General features: G+C 47.8%; 2 protein-coding genes and 1 pseudogene across 2 annotated transcripts in view; 2 read left to right on the top strand and 1 right to left on the bottom strand.

Moving 5' to 3' along the window:
* Positions 1-21,309, bottom strand: part of LOC134396268 (uncharacterized) — an 853,762-nt gene that overhangs the window by 97,372 nt on the left and 735,081 nt on the right. The gene's annotated exons all lie outside the window — the stretch shown is intronic.
* Positions 1-21,309, top strand: part of LOC134396487 (zinc finger protein 850-like) — a 637,841-nt pseudogene that overhangs the window by 605,913 nt on the left and 10,619 nt on the right.
* On the top strand, positions 2,847-4,322 carry LOC134396994 (zinc finger protein 420-like). Its single transcript, XM_063123608.1, has one exon. It carries the CDS (start codon positions 2,847-2,849, stop codon positions 4,320-4,322), a length of 1,476 nt encoding a protein of 491 aa, XP_062979678.1.

Raw genomic sequence — 21,309 nt, 5'->3', positions numbered from 1 at the left:
CTGAGTTTACGTCTCCCTCCCCTGTAGGATTCAGTTGAAAGCCCTCCTGATGACGTTCTTCATGCTGTGGCCAAACGCATCCTCCCCAGTCCTTCTGAGGGGCAACCCGTCCCTTGCCAGCAGTCCATCTTCCAAGAAGCGTAGCCCTTGGTCCCAGAATCCAAATCTCTGACATCAGCAACACCTTTGTAGCCAAGTCATTCACCAGGAGTATTTTTCTTTGTCTTTCTATTCTTCTAAATACTGGAGGGAGAGATGAGAAAACTATCTTGGCCCCCAAATTCTTTCCTTCCCAAGGCTTCAATGTCTGATTTGATTTCTTCGGCACTATCATTTGTTCCCACATGGCTAAGAAGAAAGGGGTTGCTGTCCGTGAGCTTTATGAGCATTGGCAACCCTTCGGTTTCATCTCTAATCGGGGTTACAGCGTCCCCGGAGGGTCCATGGAAGTGTTCTTGATCTACTGGGGCTTCAATCCCACTCAGCAGGGAGTCTAAACCAACCACCACCCTTCTCTTCTTATTGTAGGCCTGGGTTTCGTTGCCTCCCCTCTCCTGGCCTTCTGCCTCTTGCTCACTGCGGCGTGGGGTCCCCTGGCATCCTTCCTCTGCAGGCTGTCCTCTAGTCTCATCCCCCAGTACCTGAAAGTGGTTCCATAGCTCTACTGGTTCCACTGGTGCAAAGTGTCTTCTAGTTCTTCTGCTCCTGTCACCTTTCCCAGGGAGATTCCTCTACTTCGTTTTTCCTCACCTCATGATTCTCCACTTCTGCTCCAACTTCCTAGTCCTATAACAATATTCACCTTCCCCTCTCAATGGCTCTATTCCTATCATCCCTTATCTGTTCCTCTTCCACCTCCTGTGCTTCTCTTTGCTGTTGCAGATCCACCTGTATTAGGTTTTCAAGTTCATCCTGTTTTCTCCCATGATCCGTGCGTTGGTATATGGACATCGGAGGCCACAGGTCTTACACTTACCTGGTTTCCCTGGTCTCTTCATGTACCAATTACTGGCCTCTAACTCTCTTTCCTTTCCCTTTGACCCTTGTGTTCTCCTCCCCAGTACGTGGCTCCATAGTTAATTCTGGACTTTGGACATCCCCTCCTCAGAAGTCATAGCATCTTAGAATTGTGGAGTTGGAAGGGATCACAAGGATCAACTAGTCTGACCCTCTGCAATGTGCAGGAAAACCCATTAAACCCCCCCATGAGAGGAAGCTGTCCAGCCGCTTTTAAAAACCTCCAGAGACGGAGAACCCACAACCTCTGAAGTCAATTTCAAGACCTGTCAATCAGCTTTGCGACGCTCAACCATGAAACCAAACATTTTCCAATGACACCATGATCTGCATCTAGATGAAGCTTTGGCAATTCTGTTGTTATGATGGGATAAAGTACCTGATCAAATCCTGTAACCTCCACAAGAGAGGAGGATCACATGGGATGACCGGGCCCTGGAGCCTAATGAATCCAGAGGGTTTCCTGCGCTTGCTGGGGGAGTTTCCCGCAGTATCCTTTTTGGGCCTTGAGCTTTCAATATGATTGCTCCAGAATACACTTCAACAAATCAAAAAACTTTGTCACCTTCACATTTTTCTTCGCAGTGGAGGGCAATGAAACAAGTGGTTTGACGGCTAAAATACAAGGAGGAAAACACTCCGAAGACCTGACAACACATTGATAGAAGCCCATTGATGGACTTACTCTCTGGCAGGCATGGTGCCAAACCATCTTACATGGCTGCCATGACTGCATCTGCATAATGTTGAAGCACTCTTCAAATACTTCAAAGGTTGTCACACAGAGGAGGGCCAGGATCTCTTCTCGATCCTCCCAGAGTGCAGGACACGGAATAACGGGCTCAAATTAAAGGAAGCCAGATTCCAGCTGGGCATCAGGAAAAACCTCCTGACTGATAGAGCAGTACGACAATGGAACCAGTGACCTAGGGAGGTGGTGGACTCTCCCACACTAGAGGCTTTCAAGAGGCAGCTGGACACCCATCTGTCAGGGATGCTTTAGGGTGGATGGACTCGATGGCTTTGTAGGCCCCTTCCATCTCTACTATTTTATGATTCTATGATTCTAAGATGTTACAGTTATTATCATAATGTTCTCCATGGAGGAATCACCGGAGACCACACTATGGCATATTCAGAATCCTGCTCTGGACAGCTTCCTTTCCATTTGGAGATACAGCTAGACAGCAGGATGAATTTCATTTGAAATATAGGCCTGTTAAAAATAATCGCACTACCCAGTGAGATGGTCTAGGAGGTTGCCCTGACTGAGGGTTTCCAAAGCCCCTGAGACTTTGAAAAGAGGCTTGAGGGTGGAATTCCCACTTTCCAGTTCCCAGTTAAATAATCAGCTAGGACAAAATGGCAGCTTTTAAGTGCCTTTTGGATTTACAGTACTTTATGTTGTTCATTTATTGTTTGAGCTATTTGTAAGTATTATGACATATTATGAATGAAAGTACCGTACATCACTGTAGTTCTCAATTCTATTGAACATCAGAGGATATTTAATAAGTTGGAAGGATCTACCTTTGCAACCAAATATTTTTTATCCTTTAAATCAAATCAGCAAACCATTATGTTTGTTCCCTGATTTCAAGAAGATTTCTTTTTTTATTCTTGCAGGGAATCGCTGGGAGAGCAAGGAAAATGGCATACACCAGAGGAAAAAAACTAAAACTGAGGAGAAGTGGGGAGTCGAATCCATTTCCTTTGAGGGGTCAGATGTCCAGGAAATTCCAATATTACAAGATCCTGCTGAACAAATTAATAGGAATGCGTACAGTGAGAAAAAGGGAGAAAACTCAGACTATGTAAAGAATCAGAAGATGCATCTCACCAAATGTCAAAGATTTCACTCAGAGAAGAAAAAAATTCAGTGCTTGGAGTTTGAAAAGCCATTCTGTTGCAACTCACAACTTAACTTGCATAAAAGAATTCACATAGTGGAGAAGCCCTATAAATGCTCAGAATGTGGAAAGAGCTTTACTCAGAGCATGAACCTTAAGCAACATCAAAGAATTCACACAGGGGAGAAGCCCTATGAATGCCTAGAGTGCAGGAAGAGCTTTGCTGACCTCACACACCTTAAGCAACATCAAAGCACTCACACAGGGGAGAAGCCCTATAAATGCCTAGAGGGCAGAAAGGGCTTTGTTAACAGTACTAACCTAAAGCAACATCAAAGAATTCACACAAGCGAAAAGCCCTATGAATGTCCAGAATGCGGAAAGAACTTTGCTCAGAGCACGAACCTTAAGCAACATCAAAGAATTCACACAGGGGAGAAGCGCTATGAATGCCTGGACTGCAGGAAGAGATTTGCTGACCTCACATACCTTAAGCGACATCAAAGGACTCACACAGGGGAGAAGCCCTATAAATGCCTAGAGTGTGGAAAGGGCTTTGCTTACAGCACAGGCCTAAATCGACATCATAGCACTCACACAGGGGAGAAGCCCTATAAATGCTTAGAGTGTGGAAAGAGTTTCAGTTGCAGTAGCCATCTTAAGAAACATCAAAGAATCCACACAGGGGAGAAGCCCTATGAATGCCTAGAGTGCAGGAAGAGCTTTGCTGTCCTCACACGCCTTAAGCGACATCAAAGCACTCACACAGGGGAGAAGCCGTATGAATGTCCAGAGTGCGGAAAGAACTTTGCTCAGAGTGCGAACCTTAAACGACATCAAAGCACTCACACAGGCGAGAAGCCATATGAATGTCCAGAGTGCGGAAAGAACTTTGCTCACAACACGAATCTTAAGGAACATCAAAGAATTCACACAGGGGAGAAGCCCTATGAATGCCTAGAGTGCAGGAAGAGGTTTGCTCACAGCAAGACTCTTAAGCAACATCGAAGAATTCACACAGGCGAGAAGCCCTATGAATGTCCAGAGTGCGGAAAGAACTTTGCTCACAGCACGAATCTTAAGGAACATCAAAGAATTCACACAGGGGAGAAGCCCTATAAATGCCTAGAGTGCAGGAAGAGATTTGCTCACAGTGCAGGCCTAAATCGACATCAAAGCACTCACACAGGCAACAAGACCTATGAATGCCTAGAGTGCGGAAAGGGCTTTGTTAACAGCGCAGACCTTAAGCAACATCAAAGAATTCACACAGGTGAGACGCCCTATAAATGCTTAGAGTGTGGAAAGAGCTTCAGTCAGAGAGGCCAACTTAATCAACATCAAAACACTCACACAGGGCAGAAGCGATATGAATGCATAGTTTGCGGAAGCAGCTTTTCTCAGAGCGCACACCTTAAGCAACATCAAAGAATCCACTCAAGCGGGAAGCCATGAAAGTGCTTAGAGTTTGGAAAGCAACTCAATCACAGAACACACTTTCCCTCTCGTGGAACGATCCATTCAGGTGAGAAGCTTTCCTCTGAGCACAGAAAGAGGAAAGGGCTGTCGTCTGAGCACAGAATGTAACTTCCTTCAAAGTATTCAAAGAGGATTAAAGCTCTTTCAGTGCTCTGAGTGTGGTGTCCAGGACATTCTTCTTTTTGTTTTCGATCCAAGTTGTGAGATGGGGGTGGGGGCAAGTAACCCATTATTATAGTCAGGTCATTTCCTGGTGAGATTTGAACTCACTGCATTTCCTCCCTCCTGTAGGGATGAAGATCCCATTCGGATGGTCCGCCCGACTAGACTGTTGGAATCCAAAGGATTTCTGAATGCTCTTGGGGATTTTCCAGTGGGTGAGAGCTGGTGATGCAGCCGAGGCTCTAGTCTCTCTGTGGGACAGTGAGATGCAGAGGACCATCGATGTGATTGCCCCTGAGTGCCCTCTCCAGGCCTGTAGTTCCTGCCCTGCTCCTTGGTATTTTGGGGAGCTGCAGTCGATGTAACAGGCTGGACATTAGCTAGCATGCAAATGGTGTAAGACACAAAGCGAAGATGACCGAATACCCTCTAGAGCATGTAATCATCCCTATTCCGTGGCATTGTGGGCAGCAAAGAAGGCTTATTTTGCTGTCTCCGTTTTGTCCTTGGGTAGCCATCCAGGGCAGCTCTTCTGGGTGGTCTGTGAGGTGTTAACACCCTCCCCAGCCAATGGGTCCCTGTCCCTGTCGAAGACGCACTGTGAGGACAAAATCACTTGTCTCCACAGCAGGCTTGACGCTGTTGTTAGCGCAGCTCCAGTTGAGATGTCTCATGCCCCCAATTGCCAACTGGGCCCTTATCTGCACAGGGACAGCCCAGCTACAGTGATCCATGTGCTGACAACCTCTTGGTTGGATTTTGCATTTCGTGATAGGTGGGGCTGCCTTTGAAAATGGTCCAGAAACTTCAGCAAGATTGTTAAGGGACACTGGCCCATGAGACTGCGTTATGCTAGGACCTTTCCATCTGCACTGGTTGCGAGTCCAGGTCTGGCCCCAATTCAAAGTGCTAGTATTAACATTCAAAGCCCTAAATGGCTTGGGGACAGGTTACCTGAAAGAATGCCTCCTCCCAGATATACCTGCCTGGTCCCTAAGATCATCATCTGAGTTCCGTCTCTGTGAGCCCTGTCAAAAGAAGTGAGGCAGGGAGCTACCAGAAAGAGAGCCTTTTCTGTGGTGGCATCCTGGCTGTGGATTGCGCTCCCCCGAGAGTTTCGCCTGGCACTGCAGCCAACAGTGTGATGTGGCTGCATTAATAGAAGTATAGCTTCCAAATCGCGTGAGGTACTGGTTCCTCTCTATTCGGCCCTGGTTAGGCCTCATCTAGAGTATTGTGTCCAGTTCTGGGCTCCACACTTCAAGAAGGATGCAGGCAAGCTGGAGCGTGTTCAGAGGAGGGCAACCAGGGTGATCAGAAGACTGGAAACAAAGCCCTATGAAGAGAGACTGAAAGAACTGGGCATGTTTAGCCTGGAGAAGAGAAGATTAAGGGGAGACATGATAGCACTCTTCAAATCCTTGAAAGGTTGTCTCCCAGAGGAGGGCCAGGATCTCTTCTCGATCCTCCCAGAGTGCAGGACACGGAATAACGGGCTCAAGTTACAGGAAGCCTGATTCCAGCTGGACATCAGGAAAAACTTCCTGACTGTTACAGCGGTATTTATTTATTTGTTGCATTTCAATACCGCCCAATAGCCAAAGCTCTCTGGGCGGTTCACAAAAATTAAGACCATTCAAAGTATAAAACAACATATTAAACCATAATATAAAATACAATATGAAAGCACAGCCAGGATAAAATCAGCAGCAATGCAGAAATACAAATTTAAAATACAAATTTAAAACAGCAAAGTTAAAATTAAGTAGACTTAAAATACTGGGAGAATAAAAAGGTCTTCACGAGTACGACAACGGAATCAGTGACCTAGGGAGGTTGTGGGCTCTCCCACACAAGAGGCCTTCAAGAGGCAGCTGGACAAGCATCTGTCGGGGATGCTTTAGGGTGGATTCCTGCATTGAGCAGGGGGGTTGGACTTGATGGCCTTGTAGGCCCCTTCCAACTCTACTATTCTATGATTCTGTGTTGTCCTCCTTCTGATGCCGGGTGTAGATCTTTTATTTCCCCAGCATTTTAACCTTTTTCTGTCCTAGTCTCTTAACTTTGCTGTTTTAAAGTTTTAAATCTCTGCACTGCTGCTTGGTTTTCTTCTGGTTGTACTTTTATACTCTTACATTGTGGTTGAAGTCTTATACTGTAAATTGTATTTCATGGTTCTTATTTATTTATTTATTGCACTTATATACCACTCCCATAGCCAGGGCTCTCTGGGCGGTTTACAGAAATTCTAAAATTGAGATAAAAACAAGTATACAAAATTTAAAATTCTGAAACACAGAACATACACACATAAAGAATCAAAAACTGTTAAAAATCTAAATATGTGGGTGATTAAGATGTGCCGCCATATGCCTGGGCAAAGAGGAAAGTCTTAACCTGGCGCCGGAAAGATAGCAGCGTTGGTGCCAAGCGAGCCTCATCAGGGAGATCATTCCACAGTCTGGGGGCCACCACCGAAAAGGCCCTATCACTCGTGAACCACCCAGAAAACTTTGGTTATGGGTGGAATAGAAATGCAATAAATAAATAAATGGAAACGGAGTCCTGGCAAGGCGGAAGCCCTGTGTGTGAGTGATTCCAGACTCCAGGAGACAGGCTCAGTGCCTGTTCTGGATGAGGGGGGGGGCACTCCCTGTGAAAGTTTGTAGTTTGGGGGTACACTTAGACCCCTCTGTGTCGCTGGACGCCCAAGTGGCCACGGCAGCTCAGAGTGCCTTTTTCCAGTTTCCCCTGGTTCACCAGCTACGGCCTCTCCTGGACAGGGATCGCTTGGCCCCGGTGGGTATTAGTAACCTCCAGGCTGGATTACTGCAATGCGCTCTATGTGGGGCTGCCCTTGAAGGTGCTCCGGAAGCTGGAGCTAGTGCAGAATGCTGCAGCTCGGCTGTTGTCTGGAGCTGCCCCTTTCCAGCATGTAACTCCTCTGCTGAGGGAACTGCACTGGCTGCCTGTTCGCTACCAGGCCAGGATTAAGGTTCCAGTACCAATGTTGAAAGCCCTAAACAACTTGGGACCAGGATATCTGAGAGAGAGCCTTCTCCGCTATGAACCTGCCGGGCCATGGAGGTCATCAGAGGGGATGTTCCTGGTGGTTCCTCATGGACCTGTGGTTCAATTGGAGACCACCAGGAGAAGAGCCTTCATTGTAGTGGCCCCCTTCCTCTGGAGCTCCTTGCCTCTGGAAGTCAGACAAGCGCCAATGTTGTGTTTCATCCAGCACCTCCTGAAAACGTTGATCCAGACAGTTTTCCCTGAATAACTGGCTGTTTTTTATCAGAACTCTGTTCTTTTAAATGTAATTCTTAATACGTTTTTATTCTTCTATTTGTTCACGACTCCAAAGTCTTTGATGGGGTGCGGTATATAAATATTGCAAATAAATAAAGTATTTAAAAGGACTGGCGTAATGTGGTCCCGCAGGCCAGTAGACCAGTTGTGTGAAGGCAGCCCTTGGCCTGATCCAGCCTCAGGGCTCCTCTGATGGTCTCCTCTGGGCACAAGTGGGGGGAAGTCTTAGGGCTTTGGGGGGGGGACAAAACTCCCTTGGGGGGGATGGAGGGAGGGGGCAGAGGGAGGAAGGGGGAAAGTTCTGGGAGGTGGGGGGAGGGGGTTCATGCTGGGGGGGAGGGACTGCCCCAGAGGGGCAGTGGGGCGTCCAATGCTGCTGGCATCCCATAATATCCACTGCGCGTGGCAGGCTGCGTTCTGCGCCCAAAAGGAAACCAATGGTGCCTAGAGGGTTAAAAAGGATCGAGAGGTTGCTGGGTCGCATAGAGGCCGTTGAAGAGCAAAGGCTGGATGAGGCCCCACACTTCCCCCCTCCCACCCCATGGCAAAGGAGCCTGGGATTTTCCCCCTGCCCAAGCATGCCTCGTGTGTGGGTCCCACCTGAAGCCTCTTTTCCCCTGCAGAGGAGCAGGTGGGTGCAAAATGCAAGGGGTCCCAGGGGGTGGAGGAGAAAGAAAGGGGGTGGAAGGAGCCCCCCCCAGGGGAGGATCAGAGAAGGGAGGGAGCCAAGGGCAGTGGGGCAGGAGGTGGGTGGGGACAGAGAGCCAGAGCCCCCCCCCCCGCCCACCGTGGGACTGACCCACTTGGGGGCCCTCCAGGAGACCCCCGCCTTGCACCTCCTGCCCTCCGCATCTTTAGGAGACCCTGGGAGGGAAGGCGGGAGAAATGCGGGGGGAGGTCTGGGAGGGACACAAGAGGAAAAATCCGGGGTGGGAGAAGGAATATCCCATCTGGGGGCAGAAAGCAGTGATTGAGTTCCTTTGCTCACTGATTTTTTACCCCCCTACAAATGCAGGAAACGTGTGCATTTTGTTGTGGTTATGTGTGTGTTTTGTTGCCCGGGGGGGGGCGTATTTTGCACCAGTGGTTTTTGGGGGGGGTTGCAACTGAGGAAAGGAAGCACTGAAGGTCTGCCTTAGTTGTGTATGTGTGTGTGTGTTTTTGGAGCCGGGGTGGGTCGGTGGGGGGAATTGCAGCCAGGCAAGGCACAATCCGGTTGCAAAGCATCCAGTTGCCCCTTCTTTTTTCACTCCCACTTTGTGTGTGTGTGTGTGTGTGTGTGTGAGAGAGAGAGTGAGTGTGAGTGTGAGGAGGAGGAGGAGGGGCAGAGCTAGCGAGAGAACTCTGGGTCGATTTCCCCCCCCCCCTCCCTCCAACTTGGGCTGCGGAAGGAGAATCAGACATGGAGGGGAGCGAAATGATGATTGATTGGGTTAAAAAGGGTGATCCTATGAAAAGGAGGACAGGGCTCCTGTATCTTTAACAGGTTCTCCACCTGCTGAAATTCCCTTTTCTATGCAACTGTTAAAGATACAGGAGCCCTGTCCTCCTTTTCATAGGGTCACACTAGGTTAAGGAGAGCGAGCGGGCTGGGTCCTAGAGAGGCCCATGAAGAGCCCCACACTGGGGATTAAGACCCACACTTACTCCTTCCCCCCCCCCCACCTTAGGAAAGCAGCCTGGGAGGTTTGCATGGTGTTTGCATCTGCAACCTCTTTTCCCCCTGCAGGGGAGCAGGTGGGTGCAAGATGCAAGGGGGTCCCAGGGAGTGGAGGAGAAGGAAAGGGGGTGGAAGAACCCCCCCCCCCGGGCAGAAGCAGAGAAGGGAGGGAGCCAGGGGCAGGTTTGGGGTAGGGGGTGGGTGGGGAGAGAGAGCCAGAGCCCTCCTGCACCCCAGGTGGCTGACTCACTTGGGGGCCCCTCCTGGAACCCCCCACTTTGCACCTCCTTCCCTCCTTCCCCATTATTAGGAGATCCTGGAAGGGAAGGCGGGAGAAAGGGGGGATCTGGGAGGGACAGAAGTGGAAAAATCCAGGGTGGGGGAAGGAATATCCCATCTGGGGGCAGAAAGCGATTATGGTGCCATTTCCCCATTGCATTTTGTTTTCTCTCCCTGTTTTAAACTACGCTGCTTTCAAGCTATTTGTTTTAGTATGTCCCTCTTTGCTGTATTAAGTGAGCCCGATATATTCATATCCTGAGAGTCAGGAGAAATCACTCATGTCCGGGTTTGGGGTTCAAGGGCTGGGAGCAGAGAAGGCTTAGAAGGGAGCCGTGGGATGCATTGGGAGAGAAACTGGTTCATTCAGTGTTTATTCACTGTTTCCTTGCTAATGTTTTAAAATCCACTTTCAAACCGATTGAGCTCTGTTGTTGTTGTTTTAAAAATGTTTTTTTAAAAAAAACATTTTATTAATTTATTCTATAATGCACAACCCACAGCCATACTTATTCTATAACCCCTCCCATTCCCTCCCCACACTTTGAATACCCTTAAGACGGCTCTGGTTACACCTTCTCTCTATCTCTCCTATTGGGACAGAGTCAGAACCTCATTTTCAAGTCAGAGCCTGATTCTTGTGGGACTAGGGTTGTGGGGTCCCATTGGAGACAGGTCCTGGGCATTAAGTTGGCCAAAGCTGTATCAAATTCATGCAGCGCCTCCATTGCTTCCAGTTCTGGGCTCCACAATTCAAGAAGGACGCAGACAAGCTGGAGGGGGTTCAGAGGAGGGCAACCAGGGTGATCAGAAGACTGGAAACAAAGCCCTATGAAGAGAGACTGAAAGAACTGGGCCTGTTTAGCCTGGAGAAGAGAAGACTGAGGGGAGACATGATAGCACTCTTCAAATACTTAAAAGGTTGTCCCACAGAGGAGGGCCAGGATCTCTTCTCAATCCTCCCAGAGTGCAGGATGCAGAATAATGGGCTCAAGTTAAAGGAAGCCAGATTCCAGCTGGACATAAGGAAAAACTTCCTGATTGTTAGAGCAGTACGACAATGGAATCAGTTACCTAGGCGAGTTCACATTACACCAGTCCTTTTACAACTTCATTGGCTGCCATTCCAGGTCCGGGCCCGATTCAAAGTGCTGGTATTGACATTTAAAGCCCTAAACGGTTTGGGGCCAGGTTATTTGAAGGAACGCCTCCTCCCATATGTACTTTAAGATCATCTACAGGGGCCCTTCTCTGTGAGCCCCTGCCAAAGGAAGTGAGGCAGGTGGCTACTAGGAGCAGGGCCTTCTCCACTGTGGCACCCCAACTGTGGAATGAGCTCCCCAGAGAAGTCCACCTGGCGCCTACACTGTACTCCTTTCGTTGCCAGCTGAAGACCTTTTCATTCTCTCAGTATTTTACCACTTAATTTTAACTTAAATTTAAATTTTACTGTTCTAACTCTGTATTTTAATCTTATATCAATTTTGCTGCGTGGTTTTATCCTGGTTGTGCTTTTTATACTGTATTTTGTAATTGTGCTTTTAACATGTTGGTTGTTTTATTATGGTTTTAATTTTTGTGAACTGCCCAGAGAGCTTCGGCTATTGGGTGGTATAAAAATGTAATAAATAAAATAAAAATAAATAAAAATAGTGAGGTTGTGGGCTCTCCCACACTAGAGGCCTTCAAAAGGCAGCTGGACAACCATCTGTCAAGGATGCTTTAGGGTGGATTCCTGCACTGAGCAGGGGGTTGGACTCGATGGCCTTGTAGGCCCCTTCCAACTCTGCTATTCTATGATTCTATGATTTCAATTCCTGCAGGACAGTCCTTGCCTGAAATTGGCAGCAAAGGAAGGAGATTTTTTGAGTCCTGGTAGGAGCAAAGAGGGAGAAGAGAGTCAAGATGGAAGAGCAGAACTTTGCTGGCCGTGAAGCAGGAAATGTCTCCTGCAACATCAAGGAAGAGGACAGTGTAGAACCCTGGGAAAGGAGAATGCTGGAGAATCAGCCTAGGAGCAACACCAGCTCAGACGTGGAGCGCCAGCTCTTCAGGGACTTCTGCTACCAGGAGGCCAAAGGACCCCGAGAGGTTTGCAGCCAACTCCACCACCTTTGCCGCCAGTGGCTCAAGCCAGAAAGGAACACGAAAGCTCAGATGCTGGACCTGGTGGTTCTGGAGCAGTTCCTGGCTGTCCTGCCCCCGGAGGTGGAGAGCTGGGTCAGAGAGTGTGGAGCGGAGACCAGTTCCCAGGCGTTGGCCCTGGCAGAAGGCTTCCTCCTGAGCCAGGCGGAGAACAAAGAGCAGGTGAGAGTATTTCATCCTGATGACTAACAGGGACTGTGTCCTTAATACTTCCCTCAACTTCTTTTTGCATGTCCTCTAAGGAAGGGATGCCCCAACTTCCAATGACCCCTCCTCCCCAATGTGTAGATCAAGCCCTGGTCGGAGGATAGTTAAACTAGCAGTGCGTAGTTAAACTATGCAGTTCCCTAAAACAAGGTGTAGTGACGGCCAACAATTTGAATATTTTAAAACAGGTTAGACAGAATCCTGGAGGAGAAGGCTATGAATGGCTACTAGTCCCGGAAACGTCTGGGAGGTTCTGTCTTTCCTCCTGGCTGGGTTATGGAGGGTGTTGAAGCGCTTTGCATATGCCAGGGTTGAACGCTTAGCCCCAGAAAACACATCCTTATGTGCTCCCCTGTCACAGACACAGCACAGCAAGCTGTGTGGTTTGGACCATAGAACATCTTTAGAATGAGCCCTGGAATGCAAACCGATTGGGAAACGCTTCCCTTGGCCTTGATCTGACTCATTTCTCTCCTTCCCTCTCTGGGATCACCATTCCTGTTCCAGCTGCAGGGGAAGTTGGCCAAAGTATTCACAGATTTCCCAGAGGCAGAGAAGGCTCCACCGGGCATCACACAGAGGAAGCTGGATGGATGGATCTTGCAGGAGGGTGTCAGAGGACCCTCCTCACTGGGTAAGGATTAGTAGGACCTATTTCACCATGGTCTCCCTCCCTCAATTACGGCTGAGGTGCATGAACTGCTTTAATCATAGAATCATAGAATAGCAGAGTTGGAAGGGACCTACAAGGCCATCGAGTCCAACCCCCTGCTCAATACAGGAATCCACCCTAAAGCATCCTTGACAGATGGTTGTCCATCTGCCTCTTGAAGGCCTCCAGTGGGGAAGAGCCCACAACCTCCCTAGGTAACTGATTCCATTGTCGTACTGCTCTAACAGTCAGGAAGTTTTTCCTGATGTCCAGCTGGAATCTGGCTTCCTTTAACTTGAGCCCGTTATTCCATGTCCTGCACTCTGGGAGGATCGAGAAGAGATCCGGGCCCTCCTCTGTGGGACAACCTTTGAAGTATTTGAGGAGTGCTCTCATGTCTCCCCTCAATCTTCTCTTCTCCAGGCTAAACATGCCCAGTTCTAATGTTCTTCTTGAGCCTGGTTTTGCAGGTGGAGAGAGACTCTTTTTCTCTAGGTACTCAAAAAAGACGTGTCCTTTAGTAATGTGGACAAACAGTGATTCCTGTAAAACAATGAAAACGGAAATGCTTAAGAAAGTTAACTTCCCTTCCCTCCTTCTTTGCTTTCCTCACAGGAAGTGGAAAAATCTGTAGGGAAAGTGAACTGATTGTGGGAGATTCTTCTAGGCCTCCTTCGCTTCGTGGTGGAGTGGAAGTGGTTTCTGCGCAGCCTGGGCAGGTAAGGGAGTCCTGTGGGCCTCCATCCCCTGCACATCTCTTTGGTCCTGGAAGAACCTGCCCCTTTAGCCTTTGCTCCTCTCCATGTTGGCTGCTAGGAAGGCCTTGAATGTCACTCATGAAACTGGCATTCAGAAGGAGGACCTCACCATCCTTGTCTTCAGGGATTGCAACTTTATGTGTAAGGAGAACCTCAATTCTTCTTCTGCTTACAGGGTCCGGTGACCTTTGAGGAGGTGGCCGTGCATTTCTCGGAGGAGGAGTGGGCTCTGCTGGATCCCGGCCAAAGGACTCTGCACAAGGAAGTCATGGAGGAGAATCGTGGGATCCTGGCCTCTCTGGGTAAGGAATGAGACCCCGCTGGGTAAGGCTCCCTCTTTGCCTTCCTGACAGATCCTAGAAGGTGGAAGTATGAGTTTGTGCTTGTGCCCTCGGAATTTAAGTTTTCAAGAGGTCCCATCCCTCTTGAACTCAGTTTTCCTTCATAATTTTTAGCTATGGGGTCTGACCCAAGCTTTCTCTGAAGTTTTTGTAATTGGGTTTCCTAATGTCCAATGTACATGCCAACTAAGCTTCCTGTTCAGAGCCCTCACTGTCATGGATTCGAAGATAACATGGTCACTTTTGTAAGGGAGACTGGACTTAGCCAACTTGGCTTTCCACTGGATTTTGCACAGATCCCCGGAATAACGCACACGGCTCACAATAGCGAGGGTTAAGCAAACTAAAGTTTATTAGGAAGAGGCAAGCAAACAGGATTAGCAAATAAAACAACACGTGCAGATATATATTGAACCCCAAATCCAGCAAACTAAAAGACTATATACAGTATCATTCTTCACCCAGCCAAGGTTTCTGCCAGCTCAGGACAAAAGCCCCATTTCAAAGAGGTCTTTTTTATAACCCCATTTCCACTCAATCTCCCCCCACCCTCTGGTCCTCCTTGGATGAGGTATTTCGCACTTCTCCTCAGATGTTAATTTTCTCCAAGGCCTGGGCCCCCAAGCGGTTCCAGGATGTACCCATCCGCCCACTTGCAGCTGGTGACTAGCTGGCGGCTTATCAATTCAGGCCTAAAATCATAACAATAAGACACTTTAACAACTCTTCCCCTTTTTTAAGAACAGCTATTCCATGTATGAATTAACCCCTTCCTTACAACTTCTCCCAAAGTTTCTGCCACATTAACTTTATCCACACGTTCTTCCCCATTGGTTACGATTAAGTCCAGGACAGCAAATCCACCTGTTGCTTTTTTCACCTAACTGAGAGTTAGACTATCAGAAGACGCCAGAAGAGCTGAAATTCTCCATTACCACCATGTGAATGTTGGATCATGTTTTCCAGTAAAGCATCATCTATGTCTTCCCTGGGTGGCCTGGACAATACTGTGACACCCATAACAGTCTTGTTTCTCACTACATCTTTACCTAATTGTTTTCGACATGCCCTCCTTCCTCAGAAGCATGGCCTTCCCAACAGGTATCTACATTCCTTACCAATACAATGGCTTCTGCTCCCTTTGAACAAGGTCTCCCTTTCAATGGCTCTTTTCCCATCCTGAGTCCTATCCCAGCAGATCTCACTGATGCATATTGGAGTGTACCTGCCACGGTATATTTGGATTTCACATTCAACCTGTTTTCTCCCATCATCCATGGCTTGTTGTAGGACATCGGAGGCCATGTTTATTAAACTTACCCAATTTCTCTGCTCTCTTTACATAAGATTACTTTGCTCTACATCCAACCCCTTCCTTTCCTTTTACCTTTGTGTTCTTGTCCCCAATATAAGGCTCCGTAGTGAATCCTGGACTTTTGATATCCCCTCCTGAGCACTCTTACAGTCATAGAATTTTGGAGTTGGAAGGGACCACAAGGATCATTTAGTCTGACCAACTGCAGAGTGCAGGAAAATCCATTAAACCTCTCAATCAGGCGAGTGACAGTGAGCCATGAAACCAAACCAAATGACACCATGATCTGCGGCCGGCTGGACATCAGGAAAAACTTCCTGACTGTTAGAGCAGTACAACCATGGAAGCAGTTACCTAGGGAGGTTGTGGGCTCTCCTACACTAGAGGCCTTCAAGAGGCAGCTGGACAGCCATCTGTCCGGGATGCTTTAGGGTGGATTCCTGCATTGAGCAGGGGGTTGGACTCGATGGCCTTGTAGGTCCCTTCCAACTCTGCTATTCTATGATTCTATGTCTAGACGAAGCTTTGGCAATTCTGTTGTCATGAAGGGATAAAGTACCTGATCAAGTCCTGTAACCTCCACAAGGGAGGAGGATCGAATATGATGATCTGGCCCTGGAGAATAATGAATCCAGCGGGTTCCCTTTGCGTGCCAGGGGAGTTTCCTGCAGTGTCCTTCCAAGGCCTTGGGCTCTTGATATGATTGCTCTGAAACACACTTTGACAAATTGAAAGGCTTTGCTACCTTCACATTTTCCTTCGGAGCTGAGGGCAATGTCGTTTGATGGCTAAAATGCACCCGGAGGAAAACACTCCGAATACCTGACTAAACATTCACAGAACCCCATTGATGGACTGATTCTGTGGCAGTGATGGCTGCCAACCCATCTTACTTTGCTGCCATGATTGCATCTGCATAACGTTGAAGACGTTACAGATATTATCTTAATGTCCTCCATGGAGGACGCACCGGAGAGCTGACTATGGCATTTTCAGAAGCCTGCCCAGAACAGTTTGCTTTCGATTTTGAGGTACAACTAGATAGCAAGACAAAAATCATTTTGAAATGTAGGTCTGTTAAAGACAATAGTACAACCCAGCAAGATGGTCTAGGAGGATGCCATGACTGAGGATTTCCAAAGCCCCTGAGACATTGAAAAGAGCCATGAGGGTTGAATTCCCCCTGTCCAGTTCCCAGTTATATAATCAGTTAGGACAAAATGGCAGATTTTTACATGCATTTTGTTTTTACAGTGTTTTATGTTCCTTTATTGCTTGAGATATTTTGTAAGAGCTATTCTATATAAATAAAAGTGCAGAATGCCATGCTAGTTGTCAGTTCGCTTGAACGTCAGGGGATCTTTAATATGTTTGGAAGGATCTGCCTTTCCAACCAAATTTTTTTTGTCCAGTTAATCCAATCAGCAAACTATTTGGTTTGATTTCAGGAAGATTTCTGTTTTTATTCTTGCAGGTGATCACAGGGAGAACAAGGAAAATGGCATAAACGAGAAAAGGCAAACTGAAACTGAAGAGAAGTGGGGAACCAAGTCCATTTCTTTGGAAGGGTCAGATGTCCGTAAAACTCCAATACTAGGAGAACCAAGTAATAGGAAGATTCACAATAGGAAGGCACAGAGGAAAAGCTCTCAGGATATAAAGACTCAGAAGATTCACCTTACCAAATGTCAACCATTTCACAGAGAAGAGAAAATATTTCAATACTTTCATAAAAGAATTCACTTAGAAGATAAGCCCTATAAATGCTCAGAGTGTGGAAAGAGCTTCAGTTCGAGCAGATATGTTAAGTCACATCAAAGGATTCACACAGGGGAGAAGCCCTACAAATGCTCAGAGTGTGGAAAGAGCTTTGCTCACAGCACGTCCCTTAAGCTACATCAAAGCAAACATACAGGGGAGAAGCCCTATGAATGCTCAGAGTGTGGAAAGAGCTTCAATGTGAGGGCAGTACTTAAGACACATCAAAGAATTCACACAGGGGAGAAGCCCTATAAATGCTCAGAGTGCGGAAAGAGCTTCAGTCAGAGTGGCCAGCTTAGTGAACATCAAAGAAAACATACAGGGGCGAAGCCCTCTGAATGCTCAGAGTACGGAAAGAGCTTCAGTTCGAGCAGCTATGTTAAGTCACATCAAAGAATTCACACAGGGGAGAAGCCCTACAAATGCTTAGAGTGTGGAAAGAGCTTCACTGTGAGGGCAGTACTTAAGACACATCAAAGAATTCACACAGGGGAGAAGCCCTATAAATGCTCAGAGTGTGGAAAGAGCTTCAGTTCGAGCAGCTATGTTAAGTCACATCAAAGAATTCACACAGGGGAGAAGCCCTACAAATGCTCAGAGTGTGGAAAGAGCTTTGCTCACAGCACGTCCCTTAAGCTACATCAAAGCAAACATACAGGGGAGAAGCCCTATGAATGCTCAGAGTGTGGAAAGAGCTTCAATGTGAGGGCAGTACTTAAGACACATCAAAGAATTCACACAGGGGAGAAGCCCTATAAATGCTCAGAGTGCGGAAAGAGCTTCAGTCAGAGCGGCCATCTTAGTGAACATCAAAGAAAATATACAGGGGAGAAGCCCTATGAATGCTCAGAGTACGGAAAGAGCTTCAGTTCGAGCAGCTATGTTAAGTCACATCAAAGAATTCACACAGGGGAGAAGCCCTACAAATGCTTAGAGTGTGGAAAGAGCTTCACTGTGAGGGCAGTACTTAAGACACATCAAAGAATTCACACAGGGGAGAAGCCCTATAAATGCTCAGAGTGCGGAAAGAGCTTCAGTTCGAGCAGATATGTTAAGTCACATCAAAGGATTCACACAGGGGAGAAGCCCTACAAATGCTCAGAGTGTGGAAAGAGCTTTGCTCACAGCACGTCCCTTAAGCTACATCAAAGCAAACATACAGGGGAGAAGCCCTATGAATGCTCAGAGTGTGGAAAGAGCTTCACTGTGAGGGCAGTACTTAAGACACATCAAAGAATTCACACAGGGGAGAAGCCCTATAAATGCTCAGAGTGTGGAAAGAGCTTCAGTCAGAGCGGCCATCTTAGTGAACATCAAAGAAAATATACAGGGGAGAAGCCCTCTGAATGCTCAGAGTACGGAAAGAGCTTCAGTTCGAGCAGCTATGTTAAGTCACATCAAAGAATTCACACAGGGGAGAAGCCCTCTGAATGCTCAGAGTACGGAAAGAGCTTCAGTTCGAGCAGCTATGTTAAGTCACATCAAAGTATTCACACAGGGGAGAAGCCCTACAAATGCTTAGAGTGTGGAAAGAGCTTCACTGTGAGGGCAGTACTTAAGACACATCAAAGAATTCACACAGGGGAGAAGCCCTATAAATGCTCAGACTGCGGAAAGAGCTTCAGTTCGAGCAGATACGTTAAGTCACATCAAAGGATTCACACAGGGGAGAAGCCCTACAAATGCTCAGAGTGTGGAAAGAGCTTTGCTCACAGCACGTCCCTTAAGCTACATCAAAGCAAACATACAGGGGAGAAGCCCTATGAATGCTCAGAGTGTGGAAAGAGCTTCACTGTGAGGGCAGTACTTAAGACACATCAAAGAATTCACACAGGGGAGAAGCCCTATAAATGCTCAGAGTGCGGAAAGAGCTTCAGTCAGAGCGGCCATCTTAGTGAACATCAAAGAAAATATACAGGGGAGAAGCCCTCTGAATGCTCAGAGTACGGAAAGAGCTTCAGTTCGAGCAGCTATGTTAAGTCACATCAAAGAATTCACACAGGGGAGAAGCCCTACAAATGCTCAGAGTGTGGAAAGAGCTTCAGTTCGAGCAGCTATGTTAAGTCACATCAAAGTATTCACACAGGGGAGAAGCCCTACAAATGCTTAGAGTGTGGAAAGAGCTTCACTGTGAGGGCAGTACTTAAGACACATCAAAGAATTCACACAGGGGAGAAGCCCTATAAATGCTCAGAGTGCGGAAAGAGCTTCAGTTCGAGCAGATACGTTAAGTCACATCAAAGGATTCACACAGGGGAGAAGCCCTACAAATGCTCAGAATGTGGAAAGAGCTTTGCTCACAGCACGTCCCTTAAGCTACATCAAAGCAAACATACAGGGGAGAAGCCCTATGAATGCTCAGAGTGTGGAAAGAGCTTCACTGTGAGGGCAGTACTTAAGACACATCAAAGAATTCACACAGGGGAGAAGCCCTATAAATGCTCAGAGTGCAGAAAGAGCTTCAGTCAGAGTGGCCAGCTTAATGAACATCAAAGAAAACATACAGGGGAGAAGCCCTATGAATGCTCAGAGTGCGGAAAGAGCTTTGCTCAAAGCACAACCCTTAAGCAACATCAAAGAATTCACATAGGGGGGAAGCCCTACAAATGCTCAGAGTGCGGAAAGAGCTTTGCTCAAAGCACAACCCTTAAGCAACATCAAAGTATTCACACAAGGAAGAAGCTATAAAAGTGCTCAGAGTGTGGAAAGCAATTCAATCACAGATTGCCCCTTCCCTCTCTTGAAATGATCCATACAGGTGAGAAGATCTATGAATTCTTTGTATGTGGAAAGTGCTTTTGCCGGAGCACAGATTGTAATTTCCTTCAAAGAATTCAATCAGGATTAAAGCTCTTTTAGTGCTCTGAGTGTGGAGTCCAGAACATACTCTTCTCTTTGTTTTCTATCCATGTTGTGAGATGGGCAGTCTGAAGATTGGGGTGGGGGTGGGGGCAAGTAACCCATTATTATGGTCAGAACATTTCCTGGTGAGATTTGAACTCACTGCATTTCTTCCTTCTGTCAGGGATGGAGATCCCATTTGGATGGTCTGCCCCACTAGACTGTTGGAATCCAATGGAATGGAATCCAGAGGGCTGGTGAAGCAGCCGGGGCTCTAGCCTCTCTGTGGGACAGTGAAATGAGGAGAGCCATTGGTGTGATTGCCCCTGAGTGCCCTCTCCAGCCCTGTAGATCCTGCTCTGCTCCTTGGTATTCTGGGGAGCTGCGGTAGATTTAATAGGCTGGATGTTAGCTAGCGTGCAAATGGTGTAAGACACAAAGCGAAGATGACCGAATACCCTCTAGAGCATGTAATCATCCCGATTCCGTGGCATTGTGGGCAGCAGAGAAGGCTTATTTTGCGGTCTCCGTTTTGTCCTTGGGTAGCCGTCCAGGGCAGCTCTTCTGGGTGGTCTGTACGGTGTTAACACCCTCCCCAGCCAATGGGTCCCTGTCGAAGACCCACTGTGAGGACAAAATCACTTGTCTCCACAGCAGGCTTGACGCTGTTGTTAGCGCAGCTCCAGTTGAGATGTCTGATGCCCCCAATTGACCACCAGGAGAAGAGCCTTCATTGTAGTGGCCCCCTTCCTCTGGAGCTCCTTGCCTCTGGAAGTCAGACAAGCGCCAATGTTGTGTTTCATCCAGCACCTCCTGAAAACGTTGATCCAGACAGTTTTCCCTGAATAACTGGCTGTTTTTTATCAGAACTCTGTTCTTTTAAATGTAATTCTTAATACGTTTTTATTCTTCTATTTGTTCACGACTCCAAAGTCTTTGATGGGGTGCGGTATATAAATATTGCAAATAAATAAAGTATTTAAAAGGACTGGCGTAATGTGGTCCCGCAGGCCAGTAGACCAGTTGTGTGAAGGCAGCCCTTGGCCTGATCCAGCCTCAGGGCTCCTCTGATGGTCTCCTCTGGGCACAAGTGGGGGGAAGTCTTAGGGCTTTGGGGGGGGGGGACAAAACTCCCTTGGGGGGGATGGAGGGAGGGGGCAGAGGGAGGAAGGGGGAAAGTTCTGGGAGGTGGGGGGAGGGGGTTCATGCTGGGGGGGAGGGACTGCCCCAGAGGGGCAGTGGGGCGTCCAATGCTGATGGCATCCCATAATATCCACTGCACGTGGCAGGCTGCGTTCTGCGCCCAAAAGGAAACCAATGGTGCCTAGAGGGTTAAAAAGGATCGAGAGGTTGCTGGGTCGCATAGAGGCCGTTGAAGAGCAAAGGCTGGATGAGGCCCCACACTTCCCCCCTCCCACCCCATGGCAAAGGAGCCTGGGATTTCCCCCCTGCCCAAGCAGGCCTCGTGTGTGGGTCCCACCTGAAGCCTCTTTTCCCCTGCAGAGGAGCAGGTGGGTGCAAAATGCAAGGGGT

This window comes from Elgaria multicarinata, chromosome 3 (assembly GCF_023053635.1).
Source record: "Elgaria multicarinata webbii isolate HBS135686 ecotype San Diego chromosome 3, rElgMul1.1.pri, whole genome shotgun sequence".
Taxonomy (NCBI): domain Eukaryota; kingdom Metazoa; phylum Chordata; class Lepidosauria; order Squamata; family Anguidae; genus Elgaria; species Elgaria multicarinata.
This window is presented reverse-complemented; position numbering and strand designations above follow the sequence as displayed.

Bases quoted from the DNA above. Each gene is read 5' to 3' on its own strand.
- LOC134396994 (XM_063123608.1), top strand. From the start codon at position 2,847: ATGCATCTCACCAAATGTCAAAGATTTCACTCAGAGAAGAAAAAAATT.